The 17,388-nt window shown below is 30.8% G+C and overlaps 3 protein-coding genes and 1 long non-coding RNA gene across 5 annotated transcripts; 2 read left to right on the top strand and 2 right to left on the bottom strand.

The window, feature by feature from the left end:
• Positions 1–36: 36 nt before the first annotated feature.
• On the top strand, positions 37–3,983 carry LOC105423140 (ATP-binding cassette sub-family F member 1). Its single transcript, XM_011632792.2, has 5 exons — positions 37–600; positions 1,075–1,300; positions 1,466–2,111; positions 2,221–2,399; positions 2,655–3,983. Exons 1-5 carry the CDS (start codon positions 191–193, stop codon positions 3,147–3,149), a joined length of 1,956 nt encoding a protein of 651 aa, XP_011631094.1. The 5' UTR covers positions 37–190; the 3' UTR covers positions 3,150–3,983.
• Positions 3,984–4,937: 954 nt separating this feature from the next.
• On the top strand, positions 4,938–6,542 carry LOC105423139 (calcyclin-binding protein). The gene is made up of 2 exons (XM_011632791.2): positions 4,938–5,199; positions 5,533–6,542. Exons 1-2 carry the CDS (start codon positions 5,179–5,181, stop codon positions 6,190–6,192), a joined length of 681 nt encoding a protein of 226 aa, XP_011631093.2. The 5' UTR covers positions 4,938–5,178; the 3' UTR covers positions 6,193–6,542.
• A 186-nt stretch (positions 6,543–6,728) lies between these two features.
• Agpat1 (1-Acylglycerol-3-phosphate O-acyltransferase 1) lies at positions 6,729–15,400 on the bottom strand. 2 transcript variants are annotated; one of them, XM_011632789.3, is made up of 5 exons: positions 14,939–15,400; positions 11,513–11,828; positions 11,272–11,437; positions 10,625–10,772; positions 6,729–10,345 (listed from the first exon to the last, which is right to left on the bottom strand). In XM_011632789.3, exons 1-5 carry the CDS (start codon positions 15,121–15,123, stop codon positions 10,342–10,344), a joined length of 819 nt encoding a protein of 272 aa, XP_011631091.1. In that variant the 5' UTR covers positions 15,124–15,400; the 3' UTR covers positions 6,729–10,341. The 2 variants fall into 2 exon arrangements, with proteins under 2 accessions (XP_011631091.1, XP_088933735.1); XM_089077609.1 differs by having other exon boundaries at positions 6,729–10,772; positions 14,939–15,399.
• On the bottom strand, positions 11,947–14,476 carry LOC148938245 (uncharacterized). Its single transcript, XR_016139457.1, has 3 exons — positions 14,336–14,476; positions 13,097–13,203; positions 11,947–12,113 (listed from the first exon to the last, which is right to left on the bottom strand). It is a non-coding gene; the product is annotated as an uncharacterized LOC148938245 (long non-coding RNA).
• Positions 15,401–17,388: the final 1,988 nt, after the last annotated feature.

Consider the following 17,388-nt stretch of genomic DNA (forward strand, 5'->3'; position numbering starts at 1 on the left):
GCAGTGGAGCCTAGCTAGAGCCGTTTCTCCCTCTCCCCCTGCCTGACGTTGCTGCCGATGGACGTGCTGCGCACGCGGAAAAAGTGAGGTTAGGTTAGGTTAAGGTGTACAACCAGCTGGCAAGGATATAGGCCGTGGTGGAAACCAGGAGAGATAAGAAGTACAGAAGAGAGGCGGACGATCGGGAGCGATGTCGGGCAAAACTAGAGGCAAAAACAAAAGTAACAATGCGATCGAGAATGGAGCAGCCGACGATGTCGCGGAGAAGATCACGGAGAAAATCGCGGACGTGGAAATCAACGAAGAGACGCCTAGTAAGAAGCTCACACACAAGGAAAAGAAGAAGCTGAAAAAACAGCAAGAGTATGAACGAACGATGGAGATTCTGACAAAGGCGGGCGGACAAGGCCACAGCGAATTGGAATCCAATTTTACAGTTTCTCAGAGTCAGACGCAACAACGTGGTAACCAGCAGCTGGACAACGCGGTCGACATCAAGGTGGAAAATTTTAGCATAGCTGCCAAGGGCAAGGAGCTCTTTACTAACGCCAGTTTGCTCATAGCACAGGGTAGGCGATATGGACTCGTGGGACCCAACGGGTATGCTTTGACAAATCTCATCTTGACAAATCTCAATTGCTATAAAATGCATTAGAAATAGGAATTATTTAAAGATTTATGAAACTTGAGAATTTCTTCTCATTCAAATATTTGTATTTCACAATGTTCATGATTTCATAATATTTATAATACAATAGAAGGTTGAACTTTGATTTTATAATTGTATTTTCCGATATTTCTAAGCTTTCTTGAAAAAAATTTTCTAAAAATATATGTTTTTACCAAAGTGATATTTATATGTGTTAAAATATTTGACTAATAAATTTGAGAAATCCAATGTAATTTGCTTATGTGCAAAATGTAATATGTAAGTTTTAAATTAAATATTTTATAAATAGATTATTATATTATGACAAATTTATATGTTATAAAAAAATTATACACCATTTTGTAGAAAACAATGATTATCTTCTATGAAAAGTATATCACACTTGATATTTTTTTTTATTCCAGTCATGGCAAAACTACTTTGCTCCGCCATATAGCAAAAAGAGCCTTCAATATTCCACCTACGATTGATGTTCTATATTGTGAACAAGAAGTTATAGCGGATGACACTCCAGCTGTGGAAGTAGTGCTTAACGCAGATGTAAAATGCAAAGAGCTTCAAATGGAATGCAAAAAACTGGAAGAATTAACAGAACAAGGAGATACTACTGTGCAAAATAGATTACAAGAGGTAACCAAGAGGTTTTCTAAATTTGTTAAATTTTTTTTGTGGAAAATAATAAGTTATAGGGAAAAAATAATCTGTGATTTATCTATTAGTTTTTTTTTTCTCTATATTTTAACTATTGTAATTGTTGAAAAATTGTACACAATTAGATTTGTTTGTTATTTTCAGGTATACGATGAATTGAAAGCAATTGGAGCAGATTCAGCAGAACCGCGAGCTAGACGAATCCTCGCCGGTTTAGGATTCAATCGTGCAATGCAAAATCGTGCGACTAAAAATTTCTCCGGTGGTTGGCGAATGCGTGTTTCGCTTGCGAGAGCACTCTTCTTGGAACCCACGTTGTTACTATTGGACGAACCCACTAATCATTTAGATTTGAATGCAGTAATTTGGTTGGATAATTACTTACAAGGCTGGAAAAAGACTCTGCTGGTTGTATCACATGACCAGAGTTTCTTAGACAATGTGTGTACGGATGTAATACATCTGGATCAACAAAAATTGTTTTATTACAAGGGAAATTATAGCATGTTTAAAAAGATGTATGAGCAGAAAAGAAAGGAAATGATAAAGGCATATGAGAAGCAGGAAAAGCGTCTAAAGGATCTCAAAGCAGCTGGACAAAGCAAGAAACAAGCGGAAAAGAAACAAAAAGAAGCACTCACAAGAAAACAAGAAAAAAATCGGACAAAAATGCAGAAACAAGAAGAAGATACTGGACCCACTGAACTGTTACAAAAACCGAGAGAATATATAGTTAAATTCAGTTTTCCAGATCCTCCGCCTTTGCAACCTCCAATTCTTGGTCTTCAAAGTATGCTCTTATGCCTATTATTATTCATTAATCGCATATATAGAACCTAAGAAGATAAAGATAATAAGTTGAATATATTTTTGTATATTTAATTTAATCTTTTACATAGATGTAACATTCGGATACGAAGGACAAAAACCATTGTTCATCGATGCAGATTTCGGTATAGACTTAAATTCTCGAGTAGCAATATTGGGGCCCAATGGTGTTGGCAAATCTACCTTCCTGAAATTACTAATGGGTGACATAACACCTCAAAAGGGAGAAATCACAAAAAATCATCGATTGGTAAGTGCAGAACTGTATAAACAACATATACTTTTATTCTACGAAACTCGAATTTTTAATCTGCAAAACATTTAATATTTTGTAAATTTTTCATCCAAAGATTGCTACAATTTATTACTCGGTTATATGTTTATGCTATTGTATTATTATTTTTAAAATATATTATTTAAAATATATTTTAAAATATATTATTTAAATATATTATTTAAAATATATTTTTTAATCAAAATGTATTTTTTAATTTACATTTTACAGAGGATAGGAAGGTTTGACCAACATTCTGGTGAGCATTTAACTGCCGAGGAGACACCGGCAGAATATCTGATGCGACTATTTGATCTTCCATATGAAAAAGCACGCAAACAGCTGGGTACTTTTGGCCTTAGCTCTCATGCGCACACTATTAAAATGAAGGATTTGTCGGGTGGTCAAAAGGCACGTGTTGCCTTGGCTGAGCTTTGTTTAAACGCACCGGATGTGTTGATTCTAGATGAGCCGACCAATAATCTTGATATAGAGTCTATTGACGCATTGGCTGACGCTATCAACGAGTATAAGGGCGGCGTTATTATCGTCTCGCACGACGAACGGTTAATTCGAGACACGGAATGCTGTCTCTATGTGATTGAGAATCAGCAAATTAACGCTATCGACGGCGATTTCGACGATTACAGGAAAGAATTGCTCGAGAGTCTGGGAGAAGTCATCAACAATCCTAGTATAGCTGCGAATGCTGCCGTTTTACAATAATCGTCGATTAATTAGCATAATTGACATTTTAGTGGCCTGTAATAATATAAAAGCGATCGTTTGATAACGATTGAAGCCTTCGCAGGAACGCTTGTTCCTAAAAGCGCCGGATCCGGAATTTTGTATTATAAATAACATACATTCGAGTGTAAAAAAATAAACCGTTAACAACATGGAGTTTAATCAATTTAAAAAAATTGAAATCTAAGATTAATTTCCAATAGTATAGTATAATGTTATTTCTCTTTTAATCTAATTCGATATATACTGAATGTAAGACCAAGATATTCAACTAATCACTTCAATTAATCACTTTATCACAACATTTTATTTTTTAATAATTTGTTTTTTAAAGCTAAATTTTATGTTTGTCATTATTCTTTTTCTTTCTAACATCTAAATTATATGCTTATTTGAATTATTCAGTTCAGCTATCTCACCTCCAATATTGAACTTATGCTCATTCGACATGTTTTTGTGCAAGATTATTAAAATAATGGAGGTAAAGTAGCTAAACTGAATTACTAGTTATTTTAAATAGAAAATATAATGTAGCTATAAAAAAATAGATCTAGAAAAATAGATCTAAATATATCTAATGAAAGGACTCTTCTAAACGCGAAGAGCTCAATCTGAAGCTCAATCTAAAATTCTAAAGGAAAGAAAAATCGTGGCCATCTTGGTACCTCAGTTATATGTCTACTTTCATGTCGCTCGGCTATAGCTCAATATTACGATTACAATTTGTTATCTCATCAATTTTTCAGAAGTGATCGGAGACTTTAAATTTCTATTTTTTGACAAATAAAAAAATTTCTGGCTAACCATTCAAAATTTTGATAATTTTTTTTTTTTTAAAGAAAAATACACAGAAGAATATGTTGATGCTTCCTAGCAAGAGACATAATACAATTAAACACAGTAAATCATTTTTGTTTAATATTAGCAAGTAAGATTCAACGAGTGCATCCAAAAGTACAATCGTCCTTTTAGTACGAACGTACTTAAAAAAGTACGAACGTTTAATAAATTTTTATATCCAATTGATATATTCTTTTATATCTAAAAAAATGAGATGAGATCAATCAGATGCAAAAGCTCACTAAGCACGCAGTAAATGTTTGTGCTTTTGGATCCATTGTTCTTTTCAGTTAAAATTTTTGCACAGTTCATTTTTCTTTCGTCTTTCTTTATATTGGAAAGGAAAAGAAAAAAAAATGAACTGTGCAAGTTAAAAGAACAGTTAAAAAGAACAGATCTATCATCTGTGACTGTATATGTAACAAAGACGTAACGTGAATTATAGATTTTCAATATTGGCAATTTCCGGCAAAAAAAGATTATCTTTTGATTTTTTTTTAAGAAAAAGCAATATGATAACAATGGTTTCAAAAATATGTTGAATATGAGCCGGTTTCATCGGCTGCGTTCAGCAGAGAAAGCAACTTTGCAATTATTATAAATATCTTTGATATGATTGGTTTCTGCCATTAGTTTCTCATGAATCTAGCAATATATAAAGCTCTGTATAAAGCAATATTAACAGATTTTACAACAATTGCAAGCTTTTTCTGCTAAACGCAGTCATCATTTCTGATTAGTCCCGGTCTACAATAGGATTTAAGCCTTAAGCCCCCTAAGAAATGGACGAATCATAATCGAAAAATAGGAGAATAATCGACTATGATTGGTCAATTTCTTATGGCTCAAGGCTTAAATCATCTATTGTAGACCGGGACTAAAGATGGCAACCATGGTTACAATAGCTACTTCTTCCCTGTTCTTCTTTGTGTTTCCCTTTACGCATGCGCTACATTTTGATATATATTGTATATGTATATTTCTTCTTTGCTATAACCCCGAAACAGAAAATTCTGGAATATTCGAGAAATTGGTCACTTTCACGGCCTCTTGCGTCCTGTTGATAAGTGATCTCAGTACGTTAGTCCGGACAGCATCCGTTGCATCCCGATACGTATAAAACTTTGTGATATTGTGTAAAACTTACAAAATTAATCCGAAGTCAACAATGGCAACAAAAGCCGATGAGGTGAGTATTAATTATTGTATTGTTAGTTTTCAGCTACACTTTTCTGCACTTTCAGCATGTGTAAAATTAGATTGATTTATACTCATATTTGGAGAGAATAAAGAGAAAACAAACCATGGAAAATTATTGAAATTATTTGGAATAATTTATGTCAATATTTATATATAGATAATAGATAAATCTTTTTAGACATTCACTGTTATATTTTGATGAGTTGAAAGAAGAAATAGCCTTTGAAAATCTTTAAAGATTTATTTAATCATCTAATCAAATGTATTTGCTAGATAAAATATTTTATAGAGCAATTTTGTGTACCAATGTTTCTTTTTATAGATGAAATTGGATATTGAGGAACTCAATAGTTTACTTGAGCAGGCTAAGAGACAACGAATCAAGGATATATTAATGTTGGAGATCAGGAAATTACAAACAGAAATGGCAAAATTATTGGAACAAAATGATATACCCATCAAATCGACCAGTCCTTCAAATACTACCCAAAAATGTTATGAGGTGAAATTGAATAGCTATGGCTGGGATCAGACGAGCACAACGACGAAAATTTATGTAACATTGATGAATGTTCACCAGTTGCCCAAAGAAGCCATTGTCTGTAACTTTACAGAAAGGTCTCTGGATATATGGGTATTCGGATTGGAAAATAAAAATTATCATTTGCCGATTAACAATCTATGTGCAGAGATTGATGTCGACAAAAGTAATTTTAAGGTAAAAACCAACATGATTGTTATTTCGCTCGCAAAACGGGTTGCCAAGGATTGGTCACATGTTACATTGGTGGAGAAGAGAATCAAGGATGCGAAATCGCCATCTATGCCTGAGATGGGTGAGGACAGCGATCCTGGTGCTAGCCTGATGAATCTTATGAAGAAAATGTATCAGGATGGCGATGACGAAATGAAGAAAACGATAGCAAAAGTGTGGACTGAAAGTCAAGAAAAGCAAAGAAATGGCGGAACTTTGGACTTGTAATTTTGGCATCTCTCTAGATTTAATCTAAATACATTTTGCGTGTTTCTGTTTTGATACATTAAGTACAATATAAATAACAGAGTAACACTTAAAAATCAAGGATATAGAAAAATATATATATTTATTTCTTTTTTTTATTAAGAAAGTTAAATAACATAACTATAAGTTTGCTTAAATAGATAATAAAAAGTTATGTTCTGATTTAATTGAAATTAAAATAAGGAATATTAAAATATTTTTAATCTATAAACATGTAATTCATAAATATGTTAATACAAATTAATTTTAATTTTATCTAATTATATTTTAATTGTATCTAATTTTATCTAATAAAAAATTTTAGTTTTTGATTTTCTTTTGGGTTATTTATCACTGCAGATTTTCAAATATTGTTTTTAGGTTTAGAAATAGTTACATCATTGACACTGAACTATTAGAAAAAAACTATATATGTATATTGCAAGATTTGCGATTTTAATGAATTAAAAATTTGTTGTATTTGTCATTGGAGAAATCAATAAAACAATAAGCCCAAATTAACTAAAATCAGAATTTTTATTATCTGCTTTTGCGTTTTACAAACCATCCCTTAATTTACATTATATTATTTATTAATCGATTTAATATATAAAACATTTTCGATAACTTTGATCAGCTATAGATCTCGTCGCAGACAAATAAGATATTTGTATGACATAGATACAACAGTTCGTTGAATCCTGTTTGTAATGTCGTTTAACATTCGTTAAGTTCAATCGAATACCATGGTCAATTGATTTATATTACATCATGACAAATGCACAGCCCAAGTACAAAATTCTTTGGAATAATAAGCTACACTAGCGTACGTAACGTTCTCTCGTAAACAATATGCGGTTGAAAAAACTCATTTGTCGTTATGCGTCTATTAAAGTAAACACGGAATGATGCATTGCTTATGTGAATTATCGTATAACATTCTGTTGTTTTACAAATTGGCACTGAGATGATAAATCGATGGATAATCCTGTTAAATATAGTATTAAATGATATTTATACATGACTTCGGCGCGATGAATTACATATTCTTTATCTGCGATCGATTGTTAATTAAATAACACGTGCCGGTAAATCAATAATGAAACTTATACTATTCTCGAGAAGAAGGATAGACATTGAGAATATTTATAAATACGAAAAAAAAGAGAATTATCCTTTAGATTTCTAGATGGCAAAAATTTTACTCCAAATTTTCTAATTATTTACGCACGAAATATTATTCGATTACGCTAAAAATCGTACATTAAACGCAGCGCAAGACCTGTTCTTTTCGACTGAACTTCTTGCAATATTCATTTTTCTTCCTTTTCTCTTCACGTTAGACGCAAAATGTTCAGCTAAAAAAAATAGGTCTATTAACGTGCTCGATTGAAAATTGTGCGTTTTTTTTTATTTATCAGGAAGATAATACTAATGCGATCGGTTCATCTGACAGTATTTTGAATGATCACTTGATTACTTATATCATGATCGAGTAACGTGAGATTTAGAAATTTCAAATAACATTTTTTTATAAGCTACGTTCCTTCATCAGATTCAGTCGCGAAGGCTTCGAAATGTCTTGACAGAAATATTCGATAAACAAGATTACATATTTCGTAATAACTATATGTCTCTCGATTCATTTTGGTCATGGACGTCATGACAATAATATAGTATACAATAATATGTACACTCGCAAAACGATAGAGGCGGAGTCTTACGCAGTGTAAAAATAACATTTTAAAGCATACATGTAGTTACAACTGTTTATCCTTAAAATAATATAAACTGACCTTTGAGAGACCTGCTTCGCGTTAGATATTTATTAACGCTGAAAATAATCAGCTATCCAAATCGAATACGAGTATATAAACATGTAGCATGAAAAGTCGAAAAATTTAAGAAGTAAAATTAGTTTTTCGGATAGACCAATACATAATTAGACATTATACGACATAATTTTCAAAATGTAACTTATTTAACGCATTTTTATACATAAATCATTCATGATGCTTTGAAATCGGTTTACATAATTTAAATTAATTACGTTGTACAACACTGGACCGACAAATAACCGAAATCTTAAATAACCATTTGTATTTGCTTATAATATACTTAAGTAAAAAATTCTCCACTTGAATATATTTATTTAAAAATTACAGGAAGCTGAAAATCAATGATTGAAACTATTCTCTTTAACGACTAAATTAAAACGTTTCTAGCATCAAGTGTTACGGCTATCGTGTGGTCGTTACAAGAAAATATTTGATGTAGAACATAAGCGATATCACAATACGGAAGTCGCGCAAATAATTGAACGATCATATTTTGATTGTTATGTCCCAGTAAGTAAAGTGTCCGTAATATGCCAACAGATTGATAGCAGATTTGCTTCGAATATGAGATCCAGTATCATTTCTGTTCTCTACTTTGATAGCAGAATTCGTTGATATATTCTGATATATTCTGATCGACAGCAGAACAGAATTTATTAAACGCAAATTTTAATCTATTTTTATCGCCAATCTGTGTCAAACTATCCAAATGTGTCAAACTATTCAAATATGTCAATCTTTTTCCGTTATTTAGTACATTTTAATAACCTTTGTTTTCCGTCAGTATCGTTGTACATGTGAAAATTTATTAAATCTGTAACGTTCCTATCGGAAAATAAAAGCATGCAATTTGTGATAGATTATGTGCACTTTGCAAAATCTATTCTCGACAGGTTGTCTGGGATACGTAATATTTATAATGCTAGACTTTCCAACTGTGAGCGAATATTTATAATTCTACAACAAACATATTCTTTTTTTTTTTTGTACAATATCAAACAGGACATGTGCCAGAAAATATACAATCTTAGAAATTATGTTGGAAGAAAAATATAAATAGTTTTTTAACACTTCATTTGCCAACAATTAAATCGTTTTGTTTGTCAGCTATTATGTGCTAATTTTATATTTTTTACAAGCTGCAAAAAATTATCAGCAGAAAAGCATCATCATATTAATTACGCTAAACTGAACACAATTGCAACATGGAGAATTACATAGAAAAAAACATTGCCTTAAGCATTTCGTCCATGTTACGAATATACAGAGAGAGAGAGACTATGCAATAGTGCAACAGAAAAATTAGAATTATCTAAGAAATGCCCAAGGATAAGTTTAATATTTATCATACACCGATCATAACTATTTTTTCGCGATATCGTAGTCATAATTAATTGTAAGTGAAAATGTATGTACACCGCAGCACAATGTGATTACAATACGCTTCAAATTTAATATGGTATCTTTCGATTAAAATATAATATTATTTCTCTCGTTATTTCGATTATAAACAGTTATCTTGATTTACAATAGCACGAGTCAACCGAAACAATTAAATTTCACGAGGAAATATACATAAACATGATTCAGAAAATTACCCGAAAAACAGAAAAACGTTGAAACTTCTTCTCTCTTTTAAATATTTAAAATTAAAGTTTTCTCACTTTTCCAAGTTACAATTATATATACCTTAATATTTTTAGATAACCATATGGAAACAAGTGGAAGCATAAAAACAGACGAGTGAGAATGTACAAGCATGTCTTATAGCAAAATATATCTAATGTAATTTAGTATTTAGTAGAAGTAGTCCGTTAAGTATAAACATTAACAATATTTCCACAATTTATAAAATGCCTTCTAATGAATCATATTTACAATCTGTAACTCTACGAAAAATCATGGCGTGTCAAAAGTTCTCTTTCTTTTCTCTCACTCTTTTCGTGTCCACAGTATAGGATATATTGTACACTGTATCATTTCTCCAAATTATGTATAATTAATTAAGAATGCATATAACTGCTTAAAAAATTCTAATTTTTCAGTACTGTGTATGCCTCTTTTGTCTGATTATATTCTTATTTTACCATGTATTAATATATATATTTTTTTTTTCATTTTAAAATTTATAGTTTTAAATTAAATTAAAAAGCGACTTTTATGCAACAATTAAATTAGCCATAAATGATTTTTATGAAAATGATGATGTACTTGTATACCGATAATAAAGATTACTCGGCCACTTGGTCACGCATCGAAGAAATATCAAAGAAACATCGTCTAAATTCTTCCGCTACCTACGCAATCATAAATAAATAAATTAAAAAACGAGAAGAATCCAGTGTAACATACAAAATCTACGTTCACTTTGAGCTGGAGAGACATCAAAATATAAATTAGAATATTAGGAAATATCATAATAAGAGAACGTTAGTTAACTGGACGCTTAGTCTTTGGTTCCCGCGTGGACTTATTCGTTAATGTTCTTGTAAAGGAATAAGCTTATTCGTCCATTTTTAAGACGAATTCGTTCGTTACAGCCCAATAATGATCATTCGAAATATCATTCGTCTTACCGGACAGTAAGAGACAGCTGGATCTCGTGACTCGTTGAGTGAAATACCTCAGTCATGGCACTTCGTGTTTTTTCCATCAATTCTTCTACATCGTTTGTGCTGAGTCCTTCAGTCGAGATGGGCGGCAATGTCGTCACGAGAATGCGTCCTTTAATTAAGTCGATTTTAAACTATTTCTGATAATTTATTAAGTAATTTCTGAATAATAAAAGAAATTAGATTTCACAAATTGTTTTATGTCCATTCCTACTAATCAGGTTATATTATATATATTTCGATTGAGTTTATTTTTTATCTTTCCTTAAACCTTGAAGTTAAAAACAGAAAAATTAAACTTAGTCTAAACTTAGAGATTAATGTTAGTCTACATAGAAATGAATATTAAATGACAAAATTATCATTCCTATAAATTATTGCTAGATTGCAATTTTTTTATATGACCTTTCAGGTGGAATACAATTGGAAAATGCAAAAACAGGCTTTAACTCATTAAACATTTGGAATGTGAAATTAAGCAAAAAACAAAGTTATTGCCAGCCTACGTCTTTAATATTAAACTTTACTTTCAAATTTAAGATTTCTAAGGATTTTTTTAAATTAATATTTTCTGAGATTTTTTTTTATTTCGCAGCCCTATGGTTACTCACCGGAATCAAATCTCTTTTCTTCCGCGGATAAGAAATAATATGAGGAGAATACGACCGGTAATATAGGTAACTGTGATCTGATTGCGACGTGAAAGGCACCTTTTTTGAATGGATGTATCTCACCGGTATTGTGCCTAGTGCCCTCGGGGAATATCCACAATTTGATCTGCAAAATGTTACGATGAAAAGTATACAGCGACAAACAAATGGCAAGCGTGATTCACGCGCAATTCTCTTTTACCTTTTTATCCCTAATTTCTTTCGTAGCCTCGTTGAGTGCAGCTCGTGCTTTCTCGGAGTTCATTCTATCGATGAAAATCAGACCGCACAACCATGCAGCCAAACCGACCGGCCATGCATAGAAAATTTCCTTCTTGGCGACAGCGGTGCACTTGTCCATCACCGGCCAAATATCAAACATTCCTAATATATCCAGTGAACTCTGATGATTCGCTACGATTATACAAGCCCTATTCTTCTCTAGGTGTTCCCTTCCTCGCAATTCCCATCGCAGACCCAGCAAAGTGCTAATATGATGGCACAACGATGATGCCAGCCTATAAAAAGAGAAAAAAAAACATTTTTTTCATAATACAAGTATAACTTAATAAAATAATCCGGTATCTTTATATTGGATGTAAATTTGAGATATAGATAAGAAAATCTTACACTAGTTCCATTAAGTTCAAGCATTTCCATAAATAGATGATGTGAATTTTATAATATGTATTTTAATAAAAGATCATTGTATGAAGATTAGATTAGATGGTTTGCTTTTTCAGATATTCTCGATTTTATCTCTCGCGTGTATGAAGATAAGATAAATTTATGTTCTTTCTTTTCTAAACGTACATTAATATTAATAAATTAAATTATGCATAAATGAAATATAATTTCACATACTATAAAAATTATTAAGCTTTTAATGTATAAATCATCATGCTAATAGAATCAATCATTCTGAAATCAATGAATAATCATTTTGATGTTGGCATTGATGAAATCATGATTTGTCTCATCAGAAGTTTTATTATATTAATTTTATTATATAAAAAAACAAAATAATAATTAATAATAATAAATATAAATATTTAAACATTAATATTAATAAATTAAATTATGCATAAATTTAATAAACATAAATTCATGATTTTTTTTATTTCATAACATTAATTTATACTTATTTTCTTATTTTTTTTATAATTATAAATATTTTGCATCACATCAAAACACTATATCAAACATTTTATATAATTTTACTTGTGCATTTATAACTTATGAATAATTAAAATATGCTAATAATTAGCTGAACTAATTAACATTTTTAACAAACAGCAAAACAAATTAAAATTCAATTGCAAAATGTCTAGAGAAAAATAAATATAATAATACTCAAATTTTATCATATCGCATTTCTCTTTTTGTTTCATTCTCTCTAAACTTATTTCGAAAACAAAGAAAATAAATTATATTTATAAAGAATTTTAAGACATTAACCTCTATAAAACTCCAAACCTCACTAATTGTTAGAAGAGCTCTCGAACTTTATACTATGTACTGTAACTATATACTATGTATTACTTATTTTGTTTTTCAATATATGACTCAGAGAACAAGATTCATTAAAAATCTCAGACAGATTAAAATTTGATGATTTCGCGGATTATACAGTCTCCGCATTTACAAAGGACGAGAAATTTTGAAAAATGGATGCTGTTTTTTTTTATTTCTTCATTGCGTCTTTTTCCGTTTTATTAAATAGACAAAGATCATTTATGCTCATTTATAGCACAAAACATTGCTAAAAAAATAGAAAATAGATTACTTCAATAATACGACGTATAATAATACGACAAATATTATAAGATAATTGTATGAAGATTAGATAGTTTGCTTCTTCAAATATCTCGATGCGATTTTTATCTCTCATATCTGAAAATAAGATAAATTATCTTACAATGTAGAAATATTATAATTTTAATATTTTATATATGTTGCATAAAAGATTATTGCAATATTATAATTCAATCACATATAATATTGCAAACATATTTTTTATTTTATTATTTTTTGATAACATATCCTCTAATTAAATTAATAAATTATGTACGATATCAATTAATAAATTTTAATTTTTTTATAATTTATAAATCGAATTATAAAAAGTATTTAATTAAATAATAATATTAAATTAATAATATTAAATTAATAATATTAAATTAATATCTAATATTAATTAATTCTAATCAAAATTATTAAAAATTATTAAATTGTAAAATAAAGTGATATTTATACCACATAATAAAATAATATAGAATCTGTTTAAATTTTTATATAATGTTTAATGTCACGATATGTAAAGATATTTTTCGTATCGTCTGAGAATTATTATATAATTCGAACACAAACAATTTCTTGAAATATTTTTCGAATATTACACATATTTCAAAAATATTTATAATATTTTTATAAATATTTGTAGAAGCATTGCAATATATCGTTTAAAAATCGACAAAGTAATATTGTTGCAAGTTTTCAGAAATATTTTATAAAATTCTTCAATCGAAATAATAATACTGCAATAGAAAATTTTATGCTATAGGAAAAATGACGAATTAGTTACATGAAAGAATATTTTAGAAAGAAACAATGTCAATGAGTTAAAATATAAAAAATATACATAATTCCATTAAAGAACTAGATAGGTTAAAAATTATAATTTACAGTAAAAATTATAATTTACAGTATATTCAGCATATTTAGTATTTTAAATATTTAATATTTCGAAATATCGAGTAAGGATTTAAAAAATTATACATCTTCTCCTCTTTTATTTAGTTACTCCTTCATCTAATTAACAAAGTTTGATTATTAGTATTTATATGTGAATTCTAATAGATCTAATTGATATTTGGCTGTACAAAGTAAATTTCAAAATGTCCGAAATTATGTGTCCAACATACTGATGGCACTGGCAATAATATTCAATGTCAACAAGCCAAATATAGCAGCATCGTTGCTATCGGGAGTGTCGCAAACAATGTGTCGTCTCCAATGAACCAACCCTCAATAATTACTCCCACGCATCTCGGAAACTTCTCGCAACGCCAGCCGAATACCAATGCGCCGTGAATATATTGCTTGGACATTTATCATTTTATTTGTCGGAGCAGTGCCGTTATTATGGGAAGCGACTCATTTTCTCCCATACGACACGGCTCCGTACCACACAAGTTTAAAGTTCCTCCCCACCCCCTTCTCCCAGCCAACAGCACATCGTCACCGCTCTCGTTACGGCACTCGCAGCAACAACCACAAACACTGCCACCACCATCACCACCACCACCACCACCACCACCACCACCACCACCACCATCACCACCATCACCACCATCACCACCACCACCACCACCACCACCACCACCACCATCATCATCACCGCCACCCACTGAACAAGCAACGAATGCCGGTCAATAAATTCCCGTGACCGTCCCGGCGATCTCCGCCGCGACGCCTGTCAAGTTAATCGTGGAAAACAAAACGCGCGAGAAGGTGGTGGCTGCTGGCTCTCGACGGGGCGAGAATCGGAGCGGAACGAAAAGCGAGAGGACGACAGGACGATATATGACAAATATAATAATTATCGATCGATCGTTCGGCTACTAACAAGAAATTCTTGACATTGCCGGGCCGCAGCGAGATAATGGGCATGAGCAGGACCGCGTTCACCATCACGATGCCGTAATAGATGAGGAACTTGAAGTAGTAGCGGAAGGTGCGGCTGGTCTCGTAGAGGAACGGCAGCACGAGGATGAAGCCGACGAGGATTACCTCGAAGCACGACGGGGCCATCTTCCGCGGCCGGAGGATGACAGACGAATTCAACACGCGAGACGAATTCGACACGCGAGAACCTTCCGCTCCCTCTTCCTCTTCTTTCTTCCTCCCGCGAACGATCACGCGACTTTTTTATTTCGAACCAGACCAGGGCCTGCCGCTCCCTCGCCCGAGACTTGGCGGGGCTTCGAACGACGCGACGCCACCGACGAGGGATCCCTCCTTCTGGCGCAACGTGTCACGCCGCTGCGCAAGCGAATACTGTCGTCCGGCGACGAGCGGCAGTCGGCAGTGCGATTTAACAGGGGGAGAGAGAGACCCTCGACATTCTACCCCCTACTAGACCCGCGCGCGATCCCCGGCCTCGCGTGGCCTCGCGCGCACTCGGCCTCGGCTCTGAACGAATAGATGCAAAGCGAACGAACGAGCGTCGTGAGAGCATCAATTTTTATTGTTGACGAGATTAAAACGATTTATTCAGAAATGATTTGTTCAGAAAATAAACGTTACACTACTGAATATAACTATTTTAAATGTTTAATTCTTGTTTTTTTAAAAGAAAGTTATTTGTCAGGAGTCTTTGGAGTCAAAATAACAACATCAAAATACAAAATACTGATGTTATTTGGATTTTCTCATGTTTGGTTTTTGATAGATTAGGGAGAAAGAATTAGGTTTTTTAAATATTATAAAAGGAGAATTGTTATATGTAAGACATTAAAGTTTAACTTAAGATTATTCCTCAAAAGAGGAATACATGTGATGAAAATTCTTGTAAAAAACATTGAAATAGAAATATTTGTCAATAGAATCATGTTTGTAATTAATAAAATAGCTTTGTAAAATATATCGAAAATTTGTTTTGCTTCAGTAATTGAGAAATAATCATATATTTAAAATTGAATTGTAACTTTGTTCTTAATTAAACGCAATTTATTTCTAGATATATATATATATATAGTTGTTTTTAAGGCTCCCACGGTTACTATTTTCAAAAAAGTTAACATATTTACGGATATTATCCGTGTCATTATACATGGTTAAATGCCATTATACAATTGCTAAATGGTATTTAACAATGCATAATGACACGAATAATATCTGTAAATATACACATATCTAGTTATTTGCAATTGAGCAAAATGGCGGTTTTCAGTATATTTTACAAGTCTGTTTTCAATATTTTTTACAAATTTTAATTTATCAAATAATATTTCTATTTGAATGTGTTTTGTAAGAATTTCTATTGTTTTAGTTCTAATGTTATAATTTAAGATGTTGTAATTTAAAATAGTTCGGAGCCTAACAATCAAAGTATCTATAAAAATTATCTTTATATCTTTATTTTTACGTCTTTAAAATAACGTTCTTCAGCAACTCGAAAATTAAAGACATCAACAATATTAATAATAATATTAATAATGATATTAATAATTTAATGATATTAACAATTATCATCAAATACTATCAGATATTATTCAGATCAGATATTATTAATATTCAACTTATGTTCAATCCGATTTGCTGTGACATATGTATAAAAATTATATCAAAGATTTGATATAATATGAATTTGATATAATGATATAAATAATATATTAATTAAGATAAATTTAAGAGAACATAAACGTTATTTTATAGAAGATTAAATTTATAAATAGTTTGTAACATTATTATTTCTTATTAGATTAATATATATAGGTTCTTGTAAGTGCGTCAAAGATAATTTGAATAAATTTTATTTTGATATTATTGGTCGATTTAATGTTGTTAAATTATACGGATAATTTTAGTTTTTATGTATATGATTATGTTAATTGTAATTGATTTGAATTTGATTTGAATTTAAAAGAAATAAAAATAAAATTAATATTTTTTTTCTTATAAAATAAATTATAGCATGCTATAAAATTAACATTTAAAACATCCTGTCATCATCTGATGGTATAAAAAACGAAAAAAAACATATGAATTTTATTGCAAAATTGCGTCTTTGCAAAATCAGTATTTATAAAGCAACAGTTATTAATATTTCAAATATTTTTAATTACTTTGTAATTATTTTTCAATGTAATATTAATACAAATTTTATATAAATGTTAACTGAGGATACATTATCACTCATTAACAGTATAAATTATTCCTATCAATAAGTAATATGATCAAAATCTATTTTATTTTTCTCTTCATCTATTTTTTTTATTTCATTACTATGTTTTCTTTTCTATGTAAAATCTTAATGCATTATTCAATCGCACTCAATTATGATTACTCTGAAGT

This window comes from Pogonomyrmex barbatus, unplaced genomic scaffold (assembly GCF_055798465.1).
Source record: "Pogonomyrmex barbatus isolate J1 unplaced genomic scaffold, ASM5579846v1 scaffold1, whole genome shotgun sequence".
NCBI lineage: Eukaryota > Metazoa > Arthropoda > Insecta > Hymenoptera > Formicidae > Pogonomyrmex > Pogonomyrmex barbatus.

Bases quoted from the DNA above. Each gene is read 5' to 3' on its own strand.
- LOC105423140 (XM_011632792.2), top strand. From the start codon at position 191: ATGTCGGGCAAAACTAGAGGCAAAAACAAAAGTAACAATGCGATCGAG. The intron at 1,301-1,465 runs GTAACCAAGAGG...TGTTATTTTCAG, and splicing joins TGCAAAATAGATTACAAGAG to GTATACGATGAATTGAAAGC. The intron at 2,112-2,220 runs GTATGCTCTTAT...TCTTTTACATAG, and splicing joins TCCAATTCTTGGTCTTCAAA to ATGTAACATTCGGATACGAA.
- LOC105423139 (XM_011632791.2), top strand. From the start codon at position 5,179: ATGGCAACAAAAGCCGATGAG. The intron at 5,200-5,532 runs GTGAGTATTAAT...TTCTTTTTATAG, and splicing joins TGGCAACAAAAGCCGATGAG to ATGAAATTGGATATTGAGGA.
- Agpat1 (XM_011632789.3), bottom strand. From the start codon at position 15,123: ATGGCCCCGTCGTGCTTCGAGGTAATCCTCGTCGGCTTCATCCTCGTG. The intron at 11,829-14,938 runs GTTAGTAGCCGA...CTCTTTTTATAG, and splicing joins GGCAATGTCAAGAATTTCTT to GCTGGCATCATCGTTGTGCC. The intron at 11,438-11,512 runs GTAAAAGAGAAT...AACATTTTGCAG, and splicing joins AAGAAATTAGGGATAAAAAG to ATCAAATTGTGGATATTCCC.